This window comes from Ostrinia nubilalis, chromosome 26 (assembly GCF_963855985.1).
Source record: "Ostrinia nubilalis chromosome 26, ilOstNubi1.1, whole genome shotgun sequence".
Lineage (NCBI taxonomy): Eukaryota > Metazoa > Arthropoda > Insecta > Lepidoptera > Crambidae > Ostrinia > Ostrinia nubilalis.
In genome coordinates this window covers 3,020,535-3,048,005 of record NC_087113.1, presented here as the reverse complement: position 1 = coordinate 3,048,005, position 27,471 = coordinate 3,020,535, and the positions used below count along the sequence as shown (strand labels likewise).

Genomic DNA, 27,471 nt, shown 5'->3' with positions numbered 1-27,471 from the left:
ATGTTATCAGGCACATTATTGTGTATTTTTCTAATCGTTTTCAATGTTGACGCGTGGAGAGAGAGGATATCAAAAGCAGGGGGTCGAGTAAGTTTAAATTTTATTAAATTCACTAGCTGCGCCCGCGCCTTCGTACGCGTGAAAACAGTTTGAATAATATTTTCCATTTTTTGCAAAATTTTTCTTAACTGCTCCGCCCCTATTGGCTGTAGAGTGATGCTAGCCTAGCCTTCCTTGATAAATGGGCTATCAAAACGAACCAGTACCTACCTAGTTCCTGAGATTAGTACGTTCAAGCGTTACGTTTCTTCAGCTTTATAATATTAGTATCTATAGAATATTATACATAATAAATCTGGCGAAGGTCGCGGGAAGCACCTGGATGCGGGAGGCGCAGGATCGTTGTGGAAGGGCTTTGTCCAGCAATGGAGTCTATAACCAAAATGCAGTCGAATTTAATATCCCATTTTTTTCTATCCTATAACGAATGATCATTTTTACATATCTAGGTACTTACTGACCGGCATTTTTAATTAAAATTCTTGATTCGATACGATATTGCATCGCTAAAATACAAAATGAAGTTAACTGAGTGCCATGGTCAGGTACGATACGACTAATTAAATTGACATAAAGGAATTTAACTTATTTTTCAGCAAAACAGAAGAAATATTATTTACGAATATTTGGTATGTAGGTATACTACCTACCTCTGCATAGTTTAATCGAGAAGCGACGATAGCCGAACGGTGAAGGTGACGAACTGGCTGACTCGCGATCCGTGGAACGCGGGTTAGATTCTCGCAGTCTTTTTTTGTGCTTATACAGGGTGGCCAAAACAGTGAGGTCTAAAAGAAAAATTTAGATTCCTTACATCAAGGTGTACCTAAATCACCCCCATGTATATAATACGATTGTGCTTAGTTTAGGAGATAGAGTTAATTTTGTGATATTTTAATTGGGTTGGCTTTTTTTTGGGTTGACTTTTTTCGGAATTCTTTTTTTCGACAGATTTGTTATTAATTGCAGATGTTTGAAAAAAATAATCACCTTCCTATCGTTGATTCAAGATACAAAAGTTTTGCTAGAAACATTAAAATTATGCTTTTATCAGAATACTATCAAATTTTCAACTTAAAAGTTTAAGTAAAAATAAGAACTTCCATAGGTCCAAAACCATTTTAAAAACTGCGCCGTTTCCTGAACATTCATAATAATACAAAAAAACATGTACTTAATGGGCCACTATTTCCTGTAATCGGTCCACTAAAGTGGTAAGTCGGAGATTCCGTTACATGTTTTTGACTTTCTTAGAGTGAATTAATATTGGGAATCCTCTAAGTTTACATTACGTAGAACAGATTTAGAGCAGTAACTGGACAGAACGCGCCGCTGCCGCGCCGCTGTTTTCGAGAATCGCGTTGTCTATTTGATTTTACGCATAAGCAGGCTTGTTCTTACTCGGACACTTCTTTATTACTATCACCTTAAAGTACAATGTCGCAAAATACTCGTAACACACTCACAGAGCCGAATCCATCTCGCTCGGGCGCGCTTGTCACCAATTTCACGTCTCGTTCACACCTATTCATTCGTGATCTGCTGAACGACCAAAAAGGAATAGTTCGTTCTAGCTTACATAAAGGAATTGCTTCCTATTAGTACATAGTACATGTACTGCACAAGCCTACGCATAAGATCCTGCCGCTCCCGCGCCCGCCGCCACCGCCCCGCTGCCCGCGAAATTCGAGGCTGAGGCCTCAAGGCAGCGGGAATAGTCTTGAGGAAAAGCTGCTTCTCCCACGGCCAGTGGCATGCTGGAAGCTTGGTGATTCTAACACCCGTAAGAAAATAAAAAACTAAGTTGCGGGCAAAAAGCTATTTGTAAAATAATTAGACTAAATTATTAAAAGTGCCTACCCAAAGTCATTATTCCACGCGGACGAAGTCGCGGGCACAGCTAGTGTATTATAAAATTTCTTAACTAGTAAAAATTCCTTAGAAGAAAATATTAAAAGTGACTTTAGATGAAGTAATTGCTGCTTCTGAAATATATTGTGTTAACGACGGACAACTACGGAACCCTACACTGCGCGTGGCACGACTCGCACTTGGCAATTGTTTTAAGTTTGTATGGAGTTTTGAGTTTTCAGCAGTGGACGTCCTATGGCTGAAATGATAATGATGATGGAGTTTTGACGGTTTCGATTTTCGATTCGATCAAAAAGTGCAACTTGTCTAGGGAGGCAGGTTGCGCTGTCGACTTTTTGGCCACTTTGGGTGTCATAAACTATTGCAAACCGTACAATGCAATAATGAATTTTTTTTTGTTTTATTTGCAGACGCCAGGTCCCAAACGTATTTTGTGCTTAATATCAGCATCTGAATATTACTGCTTGGGAGAAGATTATGACGTAAGTCCTAGAAACACATTTTATTAAAGAATTTTAGTAATTTTGTTTTTGCCCCTCGTACTAAGCTAAATATGCTTGTCTTGTCACGAGTGGGCTCACCAGTCACCACAATAGTCGAACGTCAGCAGGGTTCCCTAATAATAATTTTCCCGATTATTATTTCATCGTTTTAAAATTTAATGTATAATTATTCCAATTTTTGTATAATTATTTCAATTTCTTCCATAAACTTTGATTTCTTGACAAAACTACATGTGATATATCATCGGAAAGAAGAAAACTTAGAGATGTTTTTAAGATCGTTGGCAATCCATTATCACCATTCGTTTTTTTTAAACCGAATTCTAAGTAGAATTTTTTATCGTGGTTTGTACTTTTGTTCAACTTTGGCGGCTCGTAACTAGCCATCCAATCATTATCTGGATCTGAAATTTATTTTATTTGACTAAAGATATATTCGATATTAATACCAAATCAAAAAATCGGTTGAAAACACGCGAGAAAAAAAATTGAAGCAGTTTTTAGGTTAAATTTGCTTAAACTTGTATTCTTAAAATGACCTTACCTATACATCTACGAAGTTTGTCTAACCTTCCGCCAAACACCCTGTATATTAAAGTCTGTAAACCCTTGAAATAAAGGCTGATAAGTTTCTTGCGCTGCTTCTTCTCAGCACTGGCCCATTTATTGTCCTAAAGCAGTGGTGGGTTAATACTGGGACGTGTAAAAGTGCTTAAAAGACTTACGTACTTGCATAAATAAATGAGTTTTATGAGATTTTTTTATAACGAGTTGCCAGTCCGACGGTTCCGACCGCTTCACCGTTCGGCTATCGTGGCTTCGTATTCGTTTATGCTACATATTTTCTTTTGTAAGATAATTTATTTTTTTATTAATATAAGAATGTTGAACCGACGACCTGATAAAGGTACCAGGAAGGCGCTGGATGCAGGCCGCTACCAACCGTGCGATGTGGAAGTCATTGGGGGAGGCCTATGTTCAGCAGTGGACGTCCTGTGGCTGAAATGATGATGATGGATATAAGAATAAGTATCAAATAACAGTTCTTCTTACCTTTCAGACTAATCTACCATTTAATGTGCTGGTATATTACTTTATATTTTATTACTCTCCTATAGTTAACGTTATTGTTCAGTCATTTTACTATGAGAAATCTTTAAAAAACCATAACCCATCTTAACACACAAACAGTAACAACAAAAAATTCTTGATTCGATACGATATTGCATCGCTATAATAGGAAAATGAAGGTACTACCATGTACCATGGTCAGGTACTACTATGATACGACTAATTAAAATGACAAAGGAATTGAACTTATTTTTCAGCAAAACAGAAGAAATATAATTTACGAATATTTGGTATGTACCTACCTCTATTTATTTTAATTAAGCGACTACAGCCGAACGGTGAAGGTGTCAAACTGGCTGACTCGCGATCCGAGGAACGCGGGTTCGATTCTCGCAGTCTTTTATGTAAAGTACGGCCAACTAACAGCGATACGATAGGTCGATACGACCAGAGTAAATACAAATGAGTAGGTCATCTTCATAGAAACGCACCGAGCGCGGTTTGTATGTGAGCGCGCGTCAATACGTATGCGGCGCGGCGTCTTTCCGTTCTATACGAGTACATGGCCAGAACGCACCCATAGGAAACTGCTCGTGTATATTTTGCAGTGCCGTATTATCCATAAGGCACTTTAGGCCAGTGCCTAGGGGCCCACTATGACCAGGGGCCCAGCACTCCCGATTAAAAAAGGAAAATAAAAAAACATAAATGTTAAAGATTATTTTTATACAACAAAACTCAAACCTCCTCAAAACTTCGCCTTATTTTGGTTTACACATTCAATCGTCATATTTCGACATTGTGGAAGTTAATTCATTTTCGTAACGTTTAGGCCATAGAATTAGATTTTAAATCGGAAATAATTCCTACAACAGATTTTATTGTTTTAATGGCTTCATTTGTTGCCCATTAATACCATCCAAGGTTTTCGACTTCGGCGGAGTTGTGCTTAAGTGGTGGGGCCCCTCGAAAGGGCCATTTTTGCGGTTTTACTGTTATACCGCGTAAAGGACTTACTGTATCGAAAACTGATCTTCATGACGGTTGAAGGACATTCAATCCTGCATTGAATAAGACCAAATTCATATGTTTTGGATAAAATGTTCTACATTCATCGACAAAGTAGATAATATACCCGCAGGGTCCCAAACCTTGAAAAGGGCCGCCTTAACCAGCGTATCCCTGTCAAGCCTCACGAGTTGGATTTACCTATCCTTGTTCCTCCTTCATCCTTAACTACGGTTGCTGCACCTCTTCTCTGCACTCTCCTGAACGGCTCTGTGTTTTCTACTATGGCTGACCCTCTTCCTTGCACCCTACTGCACGACTGCGTTGCCTAGCCGTACGCCTGGTCCAAGGTTCGAGGCCACAAAGTCAACTTCATACGCGTGAAAATAGTTTGAATACTATTTCCCGAGCTTGCAACATTTTTCTTTACTGCTTCGTCCTTATTAGTCGTACCATGATGGTATAATATATCCTATACTATAGGCTATAAGACCTATCGTCGTGTCAGCCGAAAGACGTCCACTGCTGGACAAAGGCCTCCCCCAAGGATTTCCACAAAGACCGGTCCTGCGCCGCTTGCATCCAGGTACTTCCCGCGACCTTCACCAGATCGTCGGTCCACCTAGTGGGAGGCCTGCCCACGCTACGTCTTCCAGCTCGTGGTCGCCACTCAAGAACTTTCCTGCCCCAGCGGCCATCAGCTCTTCGAGCTATGTGCCCCGCCCACTGCCACTTGATTTTAGCGATTCTGCGGGCTATGTCAGTCACTCTGGTTCTCCTACGGATCTCCTCATTTCTGATTCGATCACGCAGGGAAACTCCGAGCATAGCACGCTCCATTGCTCTTTGGGTGACCTTGAGCCTTCCTATGAGGCCCATAGTAAGCGACCACGTCTCAGAGCCATAGGACCTATAGCCTTTCTCAATTTACGAGCTTGACCACACAACAATAATTATTTAAATCAAACCACTAGTTTCTGAGATTAGCGCGTTCAAACAAACTAAAAAACAAACTCTTCAGCGTTTTAATATGAACCTGTTGTTGTTGAATTTTGGAGTCGGACCTTGGACCAGCTGTAAGACTTGGCAACGCAGTCGTGCAGGAGGGTGCAAGGAAGAGGGGCAGCCACAGTAGATAACACTAGAGTCGTTCAAGAGAGTGCAAGGAAGAGGAGCAGCAACCGTAGTAAAGGAACGGCTGCACTGGGATGAATAAGGATAGACGAATCCAACTCGCGAGGCTTGACAGGAATATGTTGGTTAAGGTGGCCCTTTTCAAGGCTTTGGAGCTTGCGGGTCACGAGCCATTGGACGAGAGAGAGTTATTAATTAAACGTATATTTTCTACTTTGTCGAAGATAGGCACGAGAACGGTTTGTCCAAAATATACGAATTTGGTCTTATTCAATGCAGGATTAAATGCCCTTCAATCATCATGAAGATCTGTTTTCGATACTGCAAGACACGGTAGGTATAACCGTAAAACCGCAAAAATGCCCCTTTCGGGGGGCTACACCACAAGCGCACAACTCCGTCGAAGTCGAAAACCTAGAACAGTCTTAAAGAGTAACAAATGAAACCATTCTACTAATATTATAAATGCGAAAGTTTGGATGTCTGGATGTTTGTTACTCTTCCACGCAAAAACTACTGAACGGATTTTTATCTGGGGGCACGGCAGTGCCCCCACCAAGTCGAGCAAAAAAGCGGCACGGCCGTACCATCCTTTTCTCGAAGCAATTCAGGCCATTTTCGACCGCCTGTAACTTCGTTGTGGATAAAACTAGAAGGCTGAATTTTCATTAGCTATGCAGGCATTGTAAAGACACGGTATATTTAAAATTTCATTCAATTTGAACCAGTAGTTTAAGAATTATAACGGGTCAAAGTTACTTAATTTTGTCACTCACTGACTCTCTGACTGACTCACCGATCATCAAAATTCTAAGGCACTTCTAGCAGACCTAGAAGCTTCAAATTTGGAATATAAGTAGTGTTTGGTGTATGAATCAAGGAAAAACTAAAATATTTGGGGGCACGGTAGTGCAACCGCCAAGTCGAGTAAAATTTTTCAATTTCGGTCCAGTTTTCTAGATACTGCTGTCTACAAAATACAAAAAGAAATGAGATTTGGGGGCACGGTAGTGCAACCGCCAAGTCGAGTAAAATTTTTCAATTTCGGTCCAGTTTTTTAGATACATAACTGCTGTCTACAAAATACAAAAAGAAATGAGATCCAATATATTTATGTAAATTCATCAATATATTTATGTAAAACGTTAAAGATTTCCTGGCCTGGACTTGGTATTACATGGATCTCACAACTTTTTACCGTAGAACAACTGAGTTGCGAGACTTGTTTTTTTTGACAAATATTGTTTTTGATGGGATGAAACTTTACAGTAAGTATTATTGTTTATAACTTAGAATAAAACATATAGGCTATAATTTATGACGATCTGTGACAAACGAAATTTCACGCGGGTGAAGCCGCGGGCAAAAGCTGGTTAAAACAAGAAAACCTTTTGTAGGAACTGACCTAGTTGGCATTACTGCTTTGGTTTACATGACTTTATGTACATTTTTATTTTTAATGTTTATGTTAGTTTTATAAAAATATTATGCAAGATTTTCCTATTCTTTGTTTCATTTTTAAATGACTCCGATACTTGTGCTGTGTGATACGTGCTGTACTAGATAGTGGCGAAAGTCTTTTCACTTGAAGGAAGGCGTTTACCTTTGCAATGTGATTAGTGAAGTCTGTTGTTGATGATGATGGTACCTTCATTCTATTTCGTAATGTAGACAGTAAAAATTTCCAAATTGCGGTTTTGTGGGGGGGCCCGAAACGAGCTGTGCCTAGGGGCCCCGAGATGGTTAATCCGGCCCTGATATTTTGTAGTGCCTGTTTGTAAATCTGTGACTACAAACTATACACGAATTTTGCGTACTGATCGTGTATAGTTTGGAAGAGCTTAGTAAAAAGTCATTTCCAAACTATACTCGATTAGTTTCTACTACACCACTTACACTTGACTAGAGTGTGTTTCGTTGATATTGATTTAGTAAAATTCAGTAAAATATGGAATTATATTTAAAATTACATTTATTTGATATTATTACATATAATATTATTATTTTACTGAATCTATAATAAATCTAGATTTTTAACACTATTCTAAGTGGTTTTTGAAATTAAATTGATTAGGTAGATTTCAAATTAAATAACAATTATTAGTGTAATCATAAATTCATTTAAAATGAGAGAGAGTGAGAGAAGAAAGTTCAATATTATGCGAGACTTTAAATGCTAGGTTTGTATTGTCGGCCGTTTGCTGTAGTGGTTCGAAACGGACTACTATTCCGGAGGTAGCGGGTTCGATTCCCGCACAGTACAAACATTTGTGTGCATGAACATATTTGTTTGTATTGGACTGGGTGTTTTCTATGTATAGTATAATAAGTATGTATTTACAAAAAAAAAGTATTTAAGTATGTTTATATCCGTTGTCTAGTACCCATAGTACCTACAAGCTTTGCTTAGTTTGGGACTAGAAGCGCAGTGTAAAATGTCTAAGGATATTTATTTATTATTTATTTTATTTATTAACTTTTAACTCAACAAAATCATTTTGACATATTTCCATACCTACATAATTCTTAATTTAAGAGTTATTCGAGAATTGGTGAAATATCAGCCCCAAAACAAATATCTTTTCTATGGCAGAATAAGAAACACCAAAAAATCCTTTATCAAAACAATGGCACGTGTCGAAAGATGATTCAATGTTTAAAGTAGACAAGCAGATATGAATTAATATGTAATAGAAAGAGAGGTCAATAAGTCAAAATGACTAGCATGCAACTACTCGCGTATAAATTGTAATCACGCACTTATTACAATACATACATGATTAGTCCGTATGCGTACTGACGATGTCTATTTTGGAGCAAGATAATTGACCTAAGTCACTACAAAGTATACGCGAGCAGTACGCAGCATATGCGTACCTACTGGTCGTGTATAGTTTGGAGGAGCTTAGTAAATAAAGTCATTTCCAAACTATACTCGATTAGTTTCACACCCTTGCGTTCTGGCTATGTATAGAACGGAAAGACGCTACGCTGCTGTACCATCGGCAACAGTGTTAACTATCCATTGCCTGTCATGTCGTCTCGTTCTATCGCAAAGAATCGCCATTTAATGAGAGCGAGAGCAAAAACGGAAATGGATAGTTAACAGTGTGGCCGTTTGTACACCCCGTACAATGCAATAATGAAAAATTTTGTTTTTGTTATTATTTGCAGACGCCAGATTCCAGACGCATTTTGTGTTTAATGTCAGCATCTGAACATTACTGCTTGGGGGGAGATTATGACGTAAGTCCTAGAAACACATTTTTTTAAAGAATTACAGTTTTTTTTTATGCAAGACAAGGCAGGTATTTGACCGCAATCGCACCTGATGTTAAGTGAGATTCAGTCTTTGTTTTTGCACAAATTACTATTAGTCCCGTTAGCCCCTCGTACTAAGCTAAATATGCTTGTGTCACGAGTGGGCTCACCACAATAGTCGAGTGTCAGGGTTCTCGGATCGTTATCCGACCGACCGTTACTCGTGACCGTAAGCGGTCGGACTGGGAGTTATTAACACAGTGGTGGTGGTGGTGGTGGGTTAATACTGGGACGTGTAAAAGTGCTTAAAAGACTTACGTACTTGCATAAATAAATGAGTTTTATTAGATATTTATAACGAGTCGCCCAGTCCGACCGCTTCACCGTTCGGCTATTTTGGCTTCGTATTCGTATACCTCCTTCTACATATTTTCTTTTGTAAGATTAATTTATTTGATAATAGCTTTCCGCCCGCGGCTACGCCCGCGTGGAATTTTGTCTGTCACAGAAAAACTTTATCGCGGCGTACCTGTTTAAAGAACCGGGATAAAAACTATCCTATGTCCTTTCCCGGGACTCAAACTATGTCTATGCCAAATTTCATCAAAATCGGTTCAGTGGTTTAGGCGTGAAAGCGAGACAGACAGACAGAGTTACTTTCGCATTTATAATATTACATAATATATTAGTATAGATTAATATAAGAATAAGTATCTAATAACAGTTCTTACCTTCCAGACTGATCTACCATATAATGTGCCGGTATATTGCTTTATTTTTATTACTCTTAATCTTCCTATAGTTATTATTGCTCAGTCATTTTACTGTGAGAAATCCTTAAAAAACCTTAATCCATCTTAACAAAACAAAAAAGTAACTACAAAAAATATTTTATTATGAAGTATTATTTTCATTCAAAATTATTAATATTATTTAAATACATATTTTTACAGGACTCTCAAGAAAACCATACAGCAGCTAATGTGTCATAAGAAGAACCATTACGTTGTAAAATAGCTTAAGTAAAAGAGATGACGACATAGAGAGCCGGTATATTATACGAAGTCATCAAACGACCCCGAGCCGTTATACAGGGTGGAATTTTGTAATGCCACCTGGAGGGAAAGTACCTACTCTTAATACTGCAGACAGAAAATTTTACTGAAAGAAAACATTCCTTTATTTTTGAAAAGAAAGAGAACTACATTCATAGATTTTCGAAAATTCACTACCATACCATACATTTTTCTGTACATGATTAAAATAATTTAAGATTTTATGAATTTCCTTTCATTTGATTTATCAAGTTTGTTAGAGAGATTTCATCCTTATACTTGACCCTAACGATCGATGCAATAAAAATACAGGGTGTAATTTTTAACAGATTTTAGTTGGTTCGATTCCCGGGTGTGGCAAGCAAATTTTTGGAAATCTTAGAATGCAGTTCTATTTCTTTTCAAAAATAAAGGAATGTTTTCTTTGAGAAAATTTTTCTATCTACAATATTAAGAGTACTTTCCTTCCAGGTGGTATTACAAAATTCCACCCTGTATACAATTTTAACGATTGACTAATCAAGAATGTCAATGTCAATTTATCTAGCCAGTTCCTCCGTGGTTGAGGATTCCGGGTGAAGCTCGCTTCCACCTTCGGCCTGATCATCACTTACCATCAGGTGAGATACAGGCCAAGAGCTTCCTCGTTGTGGATAAAAAACATGATAAGAACGAAACGATTACGAAGGAAAACGCGACTTCATCGAATCCTCACGTAATAACTAATGGAAAATGAAAAACAAAATGTATAAACAGATTTTTAATTCAAAGATTGTTCATTGAGAAATATAAATCAACTTAATTTACACAAATTAATTAAGAAGTAATTCACTTTTTAATACAAAATGCATGTCTACAGTCTCTTTAAAATGATGTCGGTTTTAATAAGGAAATTTTATAATAATCATAATTTATTATAATTTAGTAATACATTGTTTATTTTGCCAAAATCCTATATGAAATAATGACGCATTCCTAGTATGAAAATTCGGCCTGATCATCACTTTCTATCAGGTGAGATGCAAGCCAAGATCTTTCCCGTTTTGGTTAACGAAAGAAAGTACCTATTTCATAATAAGTAGAAATATTAACTTTATACAGCTTTAGGCTCGATTTCCACTAAAGCGAAGCGGAGAAGACATAATGAAATCTGATTGGTTATTGAAAACACTTTTCCTTTTAAGCCTTTGTTTGTCACCTGTCATCCGCTTTGCAATGGAGGGAAGTCGAACCTTAAATGTCGAACTCCTCCTTAATGTTCTACTGATTAATTTCGTTGGGGGTCCAATGACAGTTTAACTTTCCCCCGGGACAAACTTGACCTTCATTGGTTGGGTTTTTATGGCGGTCAAGCTGTAGATCCTGGCTACACAGGAGTTGCAGCGGTGGAAACGAGAGGTGGGAATAGTCCCGTATTCTCCGTTCCGCTCTTGGTGAAAACCGAGCCTAACAGCAACAAATATGTCGTCAAACCACGAGGTTAGGTGAGAACTACCGGAATTTTGAAGAACTAAACTAATTAAGAATAACTACCCAAAATATTGAGTATTTGACATTCAATTGACATAACTTTTATAGGTGACCAGTGACGTCACTTATTTACCAACTCATTTGACTATAGGTAGGTAGGATAGGTATTCAAATTTGATGCTCTATCACATTAGTTCCCAAACTTATTTGAGACGCGCCCCCTTTCGACCATACAAAAAATCCTCAAATCAAGATTATTTATTGGTCGTATCGAGCTGTCTGGAATGCATTCTCTCAGCGGCAGGGTTCGAAATTATCAAGATAATTATGCTTCATGATAATTATCGGATAATTATCAACAGTATAAGATACATTTGTCATTTTGTTTTATAAGAAATGTTACTTTATGTTTTTGGTTGCTGATTGTTGTCAGGTTATCCATCGCTCGCTAGTCGCATAATGCTTAGAAAATAGATAAATATTTTGACGCTAGCAACTAGTGATCATTTTGTAGCTAAATAGATAGGTTTTATAACTATCTATGTTGATTAACGCCCACCACTAGACGCAAGTGCGGAAATACACGTTCGGAAACTTCAAATACAATTCATTTTCATGAGCGCATATTTTTGTTATTATCAACCGATAATTATCCATCTGTTATTATCACGATAGTTATCCTTTCGAACCCTGCTCAGCGGTCGCATGTTTTTTATACTTAAGTACACGGATGGCCCGCGCCCCCCTTTAAAGGTCTTTGCGTCTCCCCTGGGCGGCGCGCCCCCCACTTTAGGAACCAATGCGCTATCACGTCAAAATTTATGTCAATGTCAGTTGTCCCCCGTCCCGTGCCGCTCCATATCTCAGGCACTGACTAAATTTAGCTCAAGAACTATAATTTCATAGATTTTAAATCAATGAGGGCTATCGTTTTAGCGCTCACCAGTTGGCGCCACTGTAGAGAAAGGTCCTGTCACTTGCTAGTAGCGAAGACAGTGGCACCAACTGGTGAGCGCTAAAGTGGTAGGCGGACTATCGCATTTGCACTCATCAAGATGGCGCCACTGTAGAGTAAGGTCCTGTCAATCGCCAGGGGTGCCAACTGTTGAGTATAAAAACGATAGCCCTCATTGAAATCTTATTTCGCAGTAAATTGAAACGGGTTGAAGGACTAAAATAATGGTTTGGTAGTAATTAAATATCAATTATTTTAGTCTCCAAAATCTGGTTTTAATTTCAGTGTCGCCAAAAACGCAGTCAATCTATAGTATTATTTAAATTTACTTTTAGTGTAAGTGAATTTCATAGTAAAAATCTAACTGTTGACTTGTCTTTTATTGTTATGTGATATTTTAGTATTCTCCATACATTTCTCTACATTTAACTAAGTGTCCTTTTGCTAATATATTTATATTGTGACACAGTATGACGAACATTTTATTTTGGCAGTTATACGCTATAATTCAAATTATGTCTAAGAATTAAACTTAAAGTAATACAGTTCTCATCGTTACATAAAATGGAAATGATTAATAAATGATTTGGTTATATTTACAAGTATTTGTCATTAACTCGCTCTAGGCCCGAGCTTCCTTAGGCAGGCAAGACCCTGGAATAAACAAACAAGTGATGGTTAATCTAAGATAAGTTATATTTATTTAAAATAAATTAATAAATAAGCGTTGGTTAGATGCATGTTCATTCGTGCTTTGAATGCTTAAGGGTGAGTTTACGCTAGACGAGCAGTGCTCGAACTCAGTGCAAATACAACGAGCCGTCAAAAAACCGTATGCGACACATAAAAAACCGTCAGTTGGAGCACCACAGCCAATAAATCAGCTGTTGTGACGCCGCCATCTTTGTTCGCATAAACAACTTCTATTCCACTTTTCTTCATGATTCGCCCAATATTTCGTTAGGAATATCGAAAAAGGTCCACCCGACTTTTTACTGGGCACATCGCGATATGGCCAGCCAAATCATGAAGTGCCGGCGTTTCACGATGTGCCCGCGGTATATCACGATGGATTATTCCACTTTGTTCAGCTGGGTGATATCACCTGGGTGAATAAAGTGTGATAAATCCATCACGATGTAGCCATTTCAATTTTCAACGACGACTTAATGTATACAGGGTGTTAGGTAAATGGGCATATTTATAATTGATATCTTCATTTTAATTATTTTAATTTTCATACAAATCGGATTTTATAAAATTTATTTTGTATGAAAATAAAATAAAAAAATGATGATATCAAATTTCTGACTTCACCATACCATTTATATGACCATGTTAACATGGGCTAGTGTCGGCTCATATACCCATTTACCTAACACCCTGTAGATGACAGAGTTTGTAGAAATCATTGGCTCAAAAAGGTGCTATTTTGCAATAAAAATGTGAAGTCTAATGTGCTGTCGACTGTATATAAAATATTATGTATCTCTGCGGTCTTTTGAAAGAAAGAAAGAAAGATTTTGTAGTTGAGATTTACCGTTGTTTGGACGCATTCAGGTGAACGTAAACAGGCGACATGACCTAATTCCCATTACCTGTTCCTGGTACTCGTTCCGCGACAGCCAGAAGTTGTCCCGGTTCTTGCAGACCTCGGCCAGGACTGCGCCTCCGATGAACACCATGTCCTTACGCCGAGGCGGGTCCTCAATGCGGATCTTGAATTTCTGCAATAAACAGCCAATTTTTAAAGGGACTACTCAAACTTCACTGGTTGGGTTTTATCACAGAAACTAAAGGGAGATGTGAAAAGGGGGCGGGGCTGGTGTCGCAGCAATATGCCCAAAAACAGAACACATTGCTTTTAAAGCAATGATGACAGCAGCGACGTCATAATGCAAACAGTTTACATTGCTTGCGTAGTACTAAAGATTATTCGAACGTTGAGTACTGATACCGCAGTGGATAATGAGCACGTATTTTGATTACTTTGTGTGTGTGAATTTCTAATGCGACACTGAGTTTCGAACTCAGCGCATTAGTTGGCATCTCTCTATATCTCTACGGGTTGTATTGTAAGCCAAACTGGAAATCCTAGCTATGCACGAGTTGCGGTGGTGGGAAAGAGGTAGGAGGTCCCATAAATTACAGGTAGAGACGGGACGATTATTTGTGTACTCCCGTTTGATATCTGTGGTGAGATGAAAATCGAAAAAAAATTGCAATACTAGGACAATGCTACAGAATTCTTAATCTCAGCTCAAACTAGGGTGCCATTCTAGAACTCAAATGCAATTATTGAAGGTAGTTTTTATTTTTTAATCACAATGGGAAGCTTTCGTCATGCGTCTCGCCTAATGAAAAGTGGTGATCAGGCATAAAAGAACCAACTGTCGACTGTGCCGCCCTGTATACTCACGGCGAGCTTGTCGCAGTCGTTGCGCAGGACTCGCTCGAGGTACAGTTGTTTGATCTCGCGCTCGAGCCGCGAGGCAGCCCGGGTGCTATTGTGGCGGGTGCTATTGTGCGGGTGCTATTGTGCCGCCCTGTATACTCACGGCGAGCTTGTCGCAGTCGTTGCGCAGGACTCGCTCGAGGTACAGTTGTTTGATCTCGCGCTCGAGCCGCGAGGCAGCCCGGGTGCTATTGTGGCGGGTGCTATTGTGCCGCCCTGTATACTCACGGCGAGCTTGTCGCAGTCGTTGCGCAGGACTCGCTCGAGGTACAGTTGTTTGATCTCGCGCTCGAGCCGCGAGGCAGGCCGGGTGCTATTGTGCCGGGTGCTATTGTGCCGCCCTGTATACTCACGGCGAGCTTGTCGCAGTCGTTGCGCAGGACTCGCTCGAGGTACAGCTGCTTGATCTCGCGCTCGAGCCGCGAGGCAGGCCGGGTGCTATTGTGGCGGGTGCTATTGTGCCGCCCTGTATACTCACGGCGAGCTTGTCGCAGTCGTTGCGCAGGACTCGCTCGAGGTACAGTTGTTTGATCTCGCGCTCGAGCCGCGAGGCAGGCCGGGTGCTATTGTGGCGGGTGCTATTGTGCCGCCCTGTATACTCACGGCGAGCTTGTCGCAGTCGTTGCGCAGGACTCGCTCGAGGTACAGTTGTTTGATCTCGCGCTCGAGCCGCGAGGCAGGCCGGGTGCTATTGTTACGGGTGCTATTGTGGCGGGTGCTATTGTGCCGCCCTGTATACTCACGGCGAGCTTGTCGCAGTCGTTGCGCAGGACTCGCTCGAGGTACAGCTGTTTGATCTCGCGCTCGAGCCGCGAGGCAAGCCGGGTGCTATTGTGGCGGGTGCTATTGTGCCGCCCTGTATACTCACGGCGAGCTTGTCGCAGTCGTTGCGCAGGACTCGCTCGAGGTACAGTTGTTTTATCTCGCGCTCGAGCCGCGAGGCAGCCCGGGTGCTATTGTGGCGGGTGCTATTGTGCCGCCCTGTATACTCACGGCGAGCTTGTCGCAGTCGTTGCGCAGGACTCGCTCGAGGTACAGTTGTTTGATCTCGCGCTCGAGCCGCGAGGCAGGCCGGGTGCTATTGTGGCGGGTGCTATTGTGCCGCCCTGTATACTCACGGCGAGCTTGTCGCAGTCGTTGCGCAGGACTCGCTCGAGGTACAGTTGTTTGATCTCGCGCTCGAGCCGCGAGGCAGGCCGGGTGCTATTGTTACGGGTGCTATTGTGGCGGGTGCTATTGTGGCGGGTGCTATTGTGCCGCCCTGTATACTCACGGCGAGCTTGTCGCAGTCGTTGCGCAGGACTCGCTCGAGGTACAGTTGTTTGATCTCGCGCTCGAGTCGCGAGGCAGGCCGGGTGCTATTGTGGCGGGTGCTATTGTGCCGCCCTGTATACTCACGGCGAGCTTGTCGCAGTCGTTGCGCAGGACTCGCTCGAGGTACAGCTGTTTGATCTCGCGCTCGAGCCGCGAGGCAAGCCGGGTGCTATTGTGGCGGGTGCTATTGTGCCGCCCTGTATACTCACGGCGAGCTTGTCGCAGTCGTTGCGCAGGACTCGCTCGAGGTACAGTTGTTTTATCTCGCGCTCGAGCCGCGAGGCAGCCCGGGTGCTATTGTGGCGGGTGCTATTGTGCGGGTGCTATTGTGCCGCCCTGTATACTCACGGCGAGCTTGTCGCAGTCGTTGCGCAGGACTCGCTCGAGGTACAGTTGTTTGATCTCGCGCTCGAGCCGCGAGGCAGCCCGGGTGCTATTGTGGCGGGTGCTATTGTGCGGGTGCTATTGTGCCGCCCTGTATACTCACGGCGAGCTTGTCGCAGTCGTTGCGCAGGACTCGCTCGAGGTACAGTTGTTTTATCTCGCGCTCGAGCCGCGAGGCAGCCCGGGTGCTATTGTGGCGGGTGCTATTGTGGCGGGTGCTATTGTGCGGGTGCTATTGTGCCGCCCTGTATACTCACGGCGAGCTTGTCGCAGTCGTTGCGCAGGACTCGCTCGAGGTACAGTTGTTTGATCTCGCGCTCGAGTCGCGAGGCAGGCCGGGTGCTATTGTGGCGGGTGCTATTGTGCCGCCCTGTATACTCACGGCGAGCTTGTCGCAGTCGTTGCGCAGGACTCGCTCGAGGTACAGCTGTTTGATCTCGCGCTCGAGCCGCGAGGCAAGCCGGGTGCTATTGTGGCGGGTGCTATTGTGCCGCCCTGTATACTCACGGCGAGCTTGTCGCAGTCGTTGCGCAGGACTCGCTCGAGGTACAGTTGTTTTATCTCGCGCTCGAGCCGCGAGGCAGCCCGGGTGCTATTGTGGCGGGTGCTATTGTGCGGGTGCTATTGTGCCGCCCTGTATACTCACGGCGAGCTTGTCGCAGTCGTTGCGCAGGACTCGCTCGAGGTACAGTTGTTTGATCTCGCGCTCGAGCCGCGAGGCAGCCCGGGTGCTATTGTGGCGGGTGCTATTGTGCGGGTGCTATTGTGCCGCCCTGTATACTCACGGCGAGCTTGTCGCAGTCGTTGCGCAGGACTCGCTCGAGGTACAGTTGTTTTATCTCGCGCTCGAGCCGCGAGGCAGCCCGGGTGCTATTGTGGCGGGTGCTATTGTGCGGGTGCTATTGTGCCGCCCTGTATACTCACGGCGAGCTTGTCGCAGTCGTTGCGCAGGACTCGCTCGAGGTACAGTTGTTTGATCTCGCGCTCGAGCCGCGAGGCAGCCCGGGTGCTATTGTGGCGGGTGCTATTGTGCGGGTGCTATTGTGCCGCCCTGTATACTCACGGCGAGCTTGTCGCAGTCGTTGCGCAGGACTCGCTCGAGGTACAGCTGTTTGATCTCGCGCTCGAGCCGCGAGGCAGGCCGGGTGCTATTGTGACGGGTGCTATTGTGGCGGGTGCTATTGTGCCGCCCTGTATACTCACGGCGAGCTTGTCGCAGTCGTTGCGCAGGACTCGCTCGAGGTACAGTTGTTTGATCTCGCGCTCGAGCCGCGAGGCAGCCCGGGTGCTATTGTGGCGGGTGCTATTGTGCGGGTGCTATTGTGCCGCCCTGTATACTCACGGCGAGCTTGTCGCAGTCGTTGCGCAGGACTCGCTCGAGGTACAGTTGTTTGATCTCGCGCTCGAGCCGCGAGGCAGGCCGGGTGCTATTGTGGCGGGTGCTATTGCGGCGGGTGCTATTGTGTCGCCCTGTATACTCACGGCGAGCTTGTCGCAGTCGTTGCGCAGGACTCGCTCGAGGTACAGCTGTTTGATCTCGCGCTCGAGCCGCGAGGCAGGCCGGGTGCTATTGTGCGGGTGCTATTGTGCCGCCCTGTATACTCACGGCGAGCTTGTCGCAGTCGTTGCGCAGGACTCGCTCGAGGTACAGCTGTTTGATCTCGCGCTCGAGCCGCGAGGCAGGCCGGGTGCTATTGTGCGGGTGCTATTGTGCCGCCCTGTATACTCACGGCGAGCTTGTCGCAGTCGTTGCGCAGGACTCGCTCGAGGTACAGTTGTTTGATCTCGCGCTCGAGCCGCGAGGCAGGCCGGGTGCTATTGTGGCGGGTGCTATTGCGGCGGGTGCTATTGTGCCGCCCTGTATACTCACGGCGAGCTTGTCGCAGTCGTTGCGCAGGACTCGCTCGAGGTACAGTTGTTTGATCTCGCGCTCGAGCCGCGAGGCAAGCCGGGTGCTATTGTGGCGGGTGCTATTGTGCCGCCCTGTATACTCACGGCGAGCTTGTCGCAGTCGTTGCGCAGGACTCGCTCGAGGTACAGTTGTTTGATCTCGCGCTCGAGCCGCGAGGCAAGCCGGGTGCTATTGTGGCGGGTGCTATTGTGCCGCCCTGTATACTCACGGCGAGCTTGTCGCAGTCGTTGCGCAGGACTCGCTCGAGGTACAGCTGTTTGATCTCGCGCTCGAGCCGCGAGGCAGGCCGGGTGCTATTGTGCGGGTGCTATTGTGCCGCCCTGTATACTCACGGCGAGCTTGTCGCAGTCGTTGCGCAGGACTCGCTCGAGGTACAGTTGTTTGATCTCGCGCTCGAGCCGCGAGGCAGGCCGGGTGCTATTGTGGCGGGTGCTATTGCGGCGGGTGCTATTGTGCCGCCCTGTATACTCACGGCGAGCTTGTCGCAGTCGTTGCGCAGGACTCGCTCGAGGTACAGTTGTTTGATCTCGCGCTCGAGCCGCGAGGCAAGCCGGGTGCTATTGTGGCGGGTGCTATTGTGCCGCCCTGTATACTCACGGCGAGCTTGTCGCAGTCGTTGCGCAGGACTCGCTCGAGGTACAGTTGTTTGATCTCTCGCTCGAGCCGCGACGGGAGCCCGGGATACATGGTGGAGCCCCCGGATAGGACTATATGCTTGTATAACTCGTTGCGCATGTCTATGTCGGCCGCCTGGTGGAAATACAAAAACATAAATCAAAAATATTTATTCAGTTTAGACCACAAGTGGCACTTATGAACGTCAAAATATAGTAAATAATAAAAAGGAAAAAGGTAGCCCTTATGGGGCACTTTACATGTCTTCTTATCTTTTTGGCCCTACCAAATCATCATTAAGACGAAAAACTACGAGTTGAAAGCCAAGTGAGCGGTGACGCAACGAACTAAATGGGACGCACAATGGGACGCAATGGGTCGCGCGTCCTGTCATTGGCCTATGCACGCACAGTGATCGCCATCGCCGACGCGATCTGCACGCATTGGTTTGGCTGAAGCTTAACACGATCAAACTGCTTTACAGAGTAGACTCAACACAGAGGAAACACGTATTTTCTTATTTTCTATAACTTTTCTTAGAAAAAAGTGAATCTATATTTAAAAAGCGTGACTGACTGACTCACTCACTCATCACGAAATCTCAGAAACTACAAGTGCTAGGTGTCTCAAATTTTGCATGGGGGTTCCTTTTAGAACGTAGGTGTTTACTAAGAACGGATTTTACGAAACTCCACCCCTAAGAGGGTAAAACGGAATCCACGCGTATGAAGTCGCGGGCGGCCGCTAGTTTAGTATAATTAGGAAAGAGGAAAGATTAAATTTTTTGTTTGGCTCCGTAACTATTGGACCGATTTGAAAAATTATTTCACTATTAGAATCCTTATTTTTGATGGACATAGGCGGTTCTAAGTTCGCCGGGTCAGTTAGTCATTTTTATAAAATGGCATCTTAAACTATTTTGTAATAAAAATAGGAGGATTTCTCTCTGATCCCGGCATTATTTCCTTTGTCTACCTTGTTATGTGTCTAAAGATAAAGTGCGTTTTTAGCACGCAGTAAATGGCTTCAGTTTAATTTAATTTGCTATCTCAGAACTAGAAACAACAGACAAAAGCATTAATCTGCGTGCTGTAGATTGTGTCAAATAGTTTGTCACACCCAAAGTGGCCAAAAAGTTGACAACACAACAAAAAAAAATCAAAAATATTTATTCAGTTTAGACCACAAGTGGCACTTATGAACGTCAAAATATAGTAAATAATAAAAAAGAAAAGGTAGCCCTTATGGGGCACTTTACATGTCTCCTTATCTTTTGGGCCCTACCAGCGCTTCGAGACAAACATATGGCAAGTGCTGAGAAGAAACGCCGGAACAAACTCAGTCACCACTTATTGCCAGGAATTATCTAACGGTAAGAAGAATAACCAAATTCAAGTACAATAAATATGTGCAGACTGAACTGACCACGCTTCCTTGTCATCAACATAGTCTCGAACCTTGTAAAGCCTGGTCCGTGAGCACGTAGAATCCCGTCCAATGACCCCAAGCTGCCCATCCTTGTCGCACGCACGTAATTATGTTGCTGTCGCGCTCGCACACTCACTGCGGGCGCCCGTCGCACAGTCGCGACAGCAATATAATTACGCGCGAGCGATAAGGATGGGTAGCTTGGGGTCATTGGACGGGATTCTACGTGCTCACGGACCAGGCTTTAGTACTCTATGGACACAAACCTTATTCCAATTGTAACAAAGACGTGATGCGGACTTATTGGCTACTTTGGGTGTCACGAACTATTTGACGCTGACTGTACCTTCCTAAAATAAGTTCCGTACCTGTATGGTGTTGAAGACGAGCTCGGCGATGCCCTGTCCCTCTACATTGATGAGATGCGGCTGGAATAACGCCTCGGGAGCCTCGAAGCGTTCGCCTCCCACTTTGATCACCCGCCCGTCAGGCAGCTGGAATATTCATTCACTTAAGAGTAGGCGCACACCGTTGATTTTTGTCGGCCGATAGGTTAGTCGGGCAGTTGATCAGTATGGGCATGTATGGGAGTGCGCACACTACGCGGATTCGATTTGGCCGATTCTTCATACAATTTGAAATCGCATAACTATCGGCCAAAAATCAACGGTGTGCGCCTACTCTTAGGGCTGAATTTTCAATCGTCAGATATCTTTTATTTAACTGAAGAATAAACTTGTCATTTTGACACATTTGGAAAATTGAAACTGTCAATGTGCCAAACATATTCCTCAGTTAAAAGTTATCCGACGATTGAAAAATCAGCCCATAATAGAGAAACAGTAAGAATATTGTAAATCGATCGATACTTTAATTATGGCCAAAATAACCGGTTAATTGATATTATTGGCTATCGTTAACTAAGATAATAAATAATATAATCGATACTCGTTATTTAAAAATCGATTATCTTGGAGAACAGCACAATTATTTTAAATTGATAATGCTCCAATCTCCAGACACTAGTGGAACCTTATGAGGTATATGTAGGATACACAAAATGCTTGATTTTTTCAGATAATACACGTCTGTTTTGAATAAAACTGTAATAAATAGCTGTCGTATTTATACACAAGTAAAGATCACAGAACCTTATAATTAAAATTATATTACTCAAAAATCCTTCAGCTCTCACTGCCATTGCAAAATGCACTCAACCACTCACCACATACGGTTCGACCAGCACCGTGGTCTCCCACGCGAGCTTCTGCTCCTGTTCGATGTTGTAGCCGATGTAGCATAACTTCTCCTTCATCATGCGGACTGTCTCGAAGTCCGCTGAGTGGTTGAAGGCGTAACCACGGAGTAGGAGCAGCTGAAACAATACGAAAGATATTAAAAACTAGCTTTGCCCCGCAGTGTTCCCAGTAAAACGTAGTTTTTGTGTTAATCCAGGGTAACAAACATACACACTCACAAACTTAACCTTTATCCTACTTCCTACTAATATTATAAATGCGAAAGTTTGGATGTCTGGATGTTTGTTACTCTTTCACGCAAAAACTACTAAACGGATTTTGATTAAACTTTACAGTATTATTGTTTATAACCCAATAACATATAGGCTATAATTTATGACGATCTGTGACAAAGTAAATTTCACGCGAGTGAATGCCGCGGGCAAAAGCTAGTAAAATATAAATGTGCCAGTTATACCACGGAAAAAAGTTTGGTCGAATCGGGCCTAACAAAGAGAAGTAAATAAGTGACAATTTAAAATAATTGACAGGAAAAAGAATTGGGATCGTATAATTTGGTTTCATTTCAAATGGACGAATGTTTGGTTGTTTATTAGATATACAATGAAAGGACACTTCGCCTGCTGTTATACCTTTAAGGATCAAACGTTACCTTGATAAGGTATCTAGTGATGTCCCGGCCCGCGATGTCTAACCTCCTGGTTAGATGCGGGAGAGCGAACTCCTCGTACACAGGGCAAATGTGCGTCACGCCGTCGCCTGAAACAAAAAAAATATCTTTAGAAAGTTCTTTTCGATGAAGCCTAGACTATAAACAAATCTAGTACCCATAGTACAAGCTTTGCTAAGTTTGGGACTAGATAGTAAAAAAAATTGTTGTAATGACAAAAAACGAAAAGAAAACAAATGTTTTAACAAATTAGTAAATATAGATTTAAGACAGATTGCTAAAATCTATCCAAATCCGTCCATAAACTGTCAAATTTAAATCTGTATTTGGTCAAAATATCTACGGTTTTCGATATTTTTGCATTTCCATATTTTATTTTTAATATCGTTTATAAAACTGTTTTAAACAATATTTAATTGTAGAAGCATCGAAAATTATGGATATTTGATCGAAAACAGATTAAAATTTGACAGTTGACGGAGGGTTTTGGATTAGAATTGGTTTTATTAGCAATCCAGCGTTAAAGCGGTTTCGCACTACGTACAATCCGAATCCGTGAAAATACAGTCGTAATCGTGGAGCTATTTGTATCGCAGTTAGACGGGACTATTCCTACCTCTCGTTCCCACCGCTGCAACTCCTGTGTAGCCAGGATCTACAGCTTGACCGCCAATAAAAACCCAACCAGTGAAGGTCAAGTTTGTCCCGGGGAAAGTTAACTGTCATTGGACCCGCAACGAAATTAATCAGAAGAAGGTAGGACTTCGAAGTTAAGGTTCGACTTCCCTCCATAGCAAAGCGTATGACAGGTGACAAACAAAAGTTTACTATCCTTTGTATCGCAGTTAACATTAGATCCGATTTCCCTAGATTCTTTTCTAGATCCGTATTTTGACAGATTTGGACTGGTACAAGTACAACAGCTGGTACTAAGTCCAGTCAACAGCATAACATACTATATTGCAAAATCGCCTTTATTACCAGTACAATAAAACTCATTTATTTTTGCAAATAGGCTTTTAAAAAGCACTTTTACACGTCCCAATATTAACCCTACCACTGCTTCGGGACAATAAATGGGCCAGTGCTGAGAAGAAGCAGCGCAAGAAACTCAGTCAGTCAGAATCATAAAGTAGTGTACCTTGATGTACCGTCATATCTACGTACCTGAATCCACCACCACGCCAGATATAAGTCCCTGGGCATACAGAGTGAGCACCGCCTGTATGGCTATGTACGCGCTGTCGAAACCGTATTTCTCGAACATCACCTGAAACAAAATTACTAGAAATTAGAAAAAAAATTGTATTATTTATTACATAAGAAAAGAATAGCTGTTTAGCTGGATTATTAGTCGGAAACCGGTTATTTGGCCAATCATTTAACCGGATATCCAGTCAAATATTAGCGCATGGTAGTTAATGATTTATCTTTCTGGTATTGTTTATACACACAGGAGGAAAATGATAGCGACATCACATACTGAAATATCTTAAATAACTCCTTATCCAACTCTTAAACTTTTATTTAATAACTCGCTAAGTGTTATGTTATGTCTAATTAATAAATTTCAAGGAACCACTTCAATAAAACATTTTAAACGTTATTTTTGCAAAAAATCGTGTTTGCAAAGAATACTAGCTTCCAAAAACATCTTTACTAATATTATAAATGCGAAAGTAACTCAGTCTGTCTGTCTGTCTCGCTTTCACGCCTAAACCACTAAACCGATTTTGATGAAATTTGGCATAGATATAGTTTGAGTCCATAGGATAGTTTTTATCCCGGTTTTTGAAACAGGGACGCCGCGATTATTTTTTTCTGTGACAGACAAAATTCCACACGGGCGAAGCCGCGGGCGGAAAGCTAGTTTGTACACACGGCCACACTGTTAACTATCCATTTCCGTTTTTGCTCTCGCTCTAATCAAATGGCGATTCTTTGCGATAGAACTAGATGACATGACTGGCAATGGGCAGTTAACACTGTTGCCGATAGTACATAAATCTTGACACATACCTATTTCTGAGATTGGCATAACAATATTGAGTTTTTAGCCTACCTCAATCATCTTCTCCCTGTTCTTAGTGGGGTTCATGGGCGGTTCGGTAAGCAGGATCTTGGTCTCGTGCGGGTCCACGTTCATCTTGCTCGGCCCGAAGGTGTAGTCCCACACGTGGCACATGTCCTCCCAGTTGCGTACCACCTGGGGAACATTGACAAGGTTATAAAAAAACTAAAACTGACTGTGGGAAAAAATCTTTTTGTTCGGCTCTAGGCTCTACCTTAAAATGTAGCCTATGTGTTACCTGGGCCACAATAACGAATCGATTGACACTTTAGTCATCTGAATCGGATACACAGTTTGCACTATGAGGGAAACATACCTACGCCCGTATTCACAAACGATGCTTAAGTGAAGCTGTAAATCGAACGCACAGCGTTGAATAGAGATCTGTGATTGGTCCGTGTGTGACCCTGTGCGTTCACGGGCACTGTGAGACCTCATAGTAATGTTTGGGAATACGGGCGTTAAATACCTACAAAACACTCATGCATGGACTGCTACAATCATGAACTAATAGCAAAGAAAATAACGGATGGATTCTCTTTATAGCACTAAATAAATGTCTGTAGATATGCTTTATGCATTTAAAAAAGCTTGAAAAGGCAGAACTAACTTTAGTAAGCAATCTCTTCCAGTCAATTTGTCACGCATGTTACTTTGTCTAAATAGATTCATCATCATCATCATTTTCAACCATAGGACTGCTGATCATAGACCTCCCCCAATGATTTCCACAATGGCCGGTTGGTGGCGGCCTGCATCCAGCGCCTTCCCGCTACCTTTATGAGGTCGTCGGTCCACCTTGTGGGTAGACGTCCTACGCTGCGCTAAGAGGATTGATAGAGCAATATTTATATTTATGTTATTCAAAAGAAACTTACCCCATTCTCCATGGGGTAGCTGACTTCCAGCATGGATCTGAGCTGGGAGGCTTCATCTCCTACCATTAAGTCCTGAGGAAAATAATAGTCAATATTTTAGATATCTTGCTAACAAACTCACAAGCCCACAGTCCTTCTCAAATTGATATAAAGATTATAGCAAGAACATGGTAACACCAAAATAGCAAAAACATTACTTTTTTCTGCAACTGAGTCAAAGTTTTTCAGCAAGATATTGATTTTTATACATTATCTTAATTACTGATTTAAATAGATTTATTTAACAAATAAGTCTAGTCATAATTTAATCTATTTTTGATTTATTTCTATCATTATTTATTCCAAATAAACTTTATTTATTTGATAAGGACTGTAATGGTATTCAGTTAGTATAAAAACTCAATCAGACAGCATGTTATGATCATAACATAAATGCCTACAAAATGTTGCAATCAAATAATAAAACCAACTAGTATCTAATTTAAAAATAAGGTAAGCTTTATTATACAGCAGTTCATAATAATAATGTTGAAATAGTTCAGAATTTACTCCAAGTTTCTGCATTGTGTAATATGTCCAATTTGTGATTGAAAATTGTGTGAAAATGTTAATAATATTATGTTGTCTTTAGAACATACTTCTGTAACAATTATTGCATTTTTGAGCAGATATAGTATAAATTTGATCCCTAAAGCATGCCCAATCGTTTAAAGTATTTCTGTGGCAAACAGAAATCTACTTAAACTAAGCAAAGGCTAGTTTCTCATAGTTTTGAGAGTGTTGCTAGTTCTAAAAATTGTGAAGCGATTGCAAACTAATGTTTTGCATTCAGCAATCTATTGTGCCTTCAACTAACAGGTTACCTGGACGATCTCTGGATCGAAAGTCTGGTGTGCGTGAAATATTCATCGGATTAGTAACAAAACAGTATTCGTCATGCCTACTAGTTTAGGCATAAACTACAGACATCCCTAGATATTTAACAGTTCGGCTAGATATTATAACTTTCGAGGAAGTTATTAATAGTATGATATTTTGTGTAATGATTGGAAAATAAAGTTTTCAACAGCAATCTCTTTTTGAAAAAAATTTGGCATACAGCAAGTTATTCTCAAAGCTATATTTTGTGCTCAATCATCAATTTTATGTGTTTTATATAATTTATCAATCAACTGGGTCTTATTTTAGGTAGTAGAAGTGTTTTCATTCAGGGACATAAGACAAACCCATACAAATCAATACAATTAGTTTCATACAAATTCAATTTGTTATTTTGAAACATCTTATAGAATTCTGATCAATTCTAATAGGTTATTCATGCCGAAAACACAATGTTAGATGTAAAAACACATGCTTAAACGGTTTGTAACTTACTCCAATACAAATATCCTGTAACATTTAATTCTGTTTAGAAATTTTCTTTCCACAACATTAGAAACAGATCTTACACAATCACTATAGTGCCTAATTGCTATTGGCACTGTAGTCATGTAGATTAACAGGAAATAAGGATTAAATTTGGTTAATTTTGCAAATGGTTTGTCTGTCAATATAATAATAACTTTATATTGCATTTAATAACTTATCTTTAGCATACAGATAACTGATACATGTTAACATCCAAAGAGGATAATATAAACCTAAACTGTGTGATAATTTTAAGTTGAGATCTCCAGCAAAGAATGAGTGCACCAACCTTAACATCAATATCTCCGATTTTGTTCTCCGCTCTGATGATAGGCCTGCCTACCATCGACGGGAATATGAACGCGGGGAAGTTGCTGCCAGCGTATCCACATTTTACGAACTAGAAACAGAATATTTTCCTTTAGGATGTGATGATTCAGTGAGCTTATCACAGCGTTGATAACTTGAGATTTTCCATCAACTTACACCTGTGCCGTTGTCGCAAACAATGACTTTCCTTCCTTGGTCATCCATTGTTGTATTTTGGATTGATTATTAGACAAACTATTGGTTTCTTTTCGAAATATTTACAATATTTCCACCTGCGATAAAACCACTATCCCCGCAAGTTTTTTTTTTAAAGTAATGATGACAAATCGTCAAAATAGTAGTTAAATCTAAATTTAAAT

At 41.7% G+C, this 27,471-nt stretch overlaps 2 protein-coding genes across 3 annotated transcripts; one reads left to right on the top strand and one right to left on the bottom strand.

Annotated features, from left to right (window-relative positions):
* On the top strand, positions 1-12,053 carry LOC135084401 (uncharacterized). Its single transcript, XM_063979177.1, has 7 exons — positions 1-87; positions 2,343-2,414; positions 3,496-3,519; positions 3,764-3,796; positions 8,823-8,894; positions 9,648-9,671; positions 12,000-12,053. The coding sequence occupies exons 1-7, from the start codon at positions 1-3 to the stop codon at positions 12,051-12,053; spliced, it is 366 nt and encodes a 121-aa protein (XP_063835247.1).
* On the bottom strand, positions 10,712-27,418 carry LOC135084613 (actin-related protein 2). 2 transcript variants are annotated; one of them, XM_063979382.1, is made up of 12 exons: positions 27,269-27,418; positions 27,072-27,182; positions 26,750-26,764; positions 25,376-25,447; positions 24,489-24,632; positions 23,594-23,696; positions 22,409-22,515; positions 21,723-21,872; positions 20,866-20,991; positions 19,052-19,204; positions 13,988-14,116; positions 10,712-13,043 (listed from the first exon to the last, which is right to left on the bottom strand). In XM_063979382.1, the coding sequence occupies exons 1-12, from the start codon at positions 27,314-27,316 to the stop codon at positions 13,002-13,004; spliced, it is 1,200 nt and encodes a 399-aa protein (XP_063835452.1). In that variant the 5' UTR covers positions 27,317-27,418; the 3' UTR covers positions 10,712-13,001. The 2 variants fall into 2 exon arrangements, with proteins under 2 accessions (XP_063835452.1, XP_063835453.1); XM_063979383.1 differs by lacking the exon at positions 26,750-26,764.
* Positions 27,419-27,471: the final 53 nt, after the last annotated feature.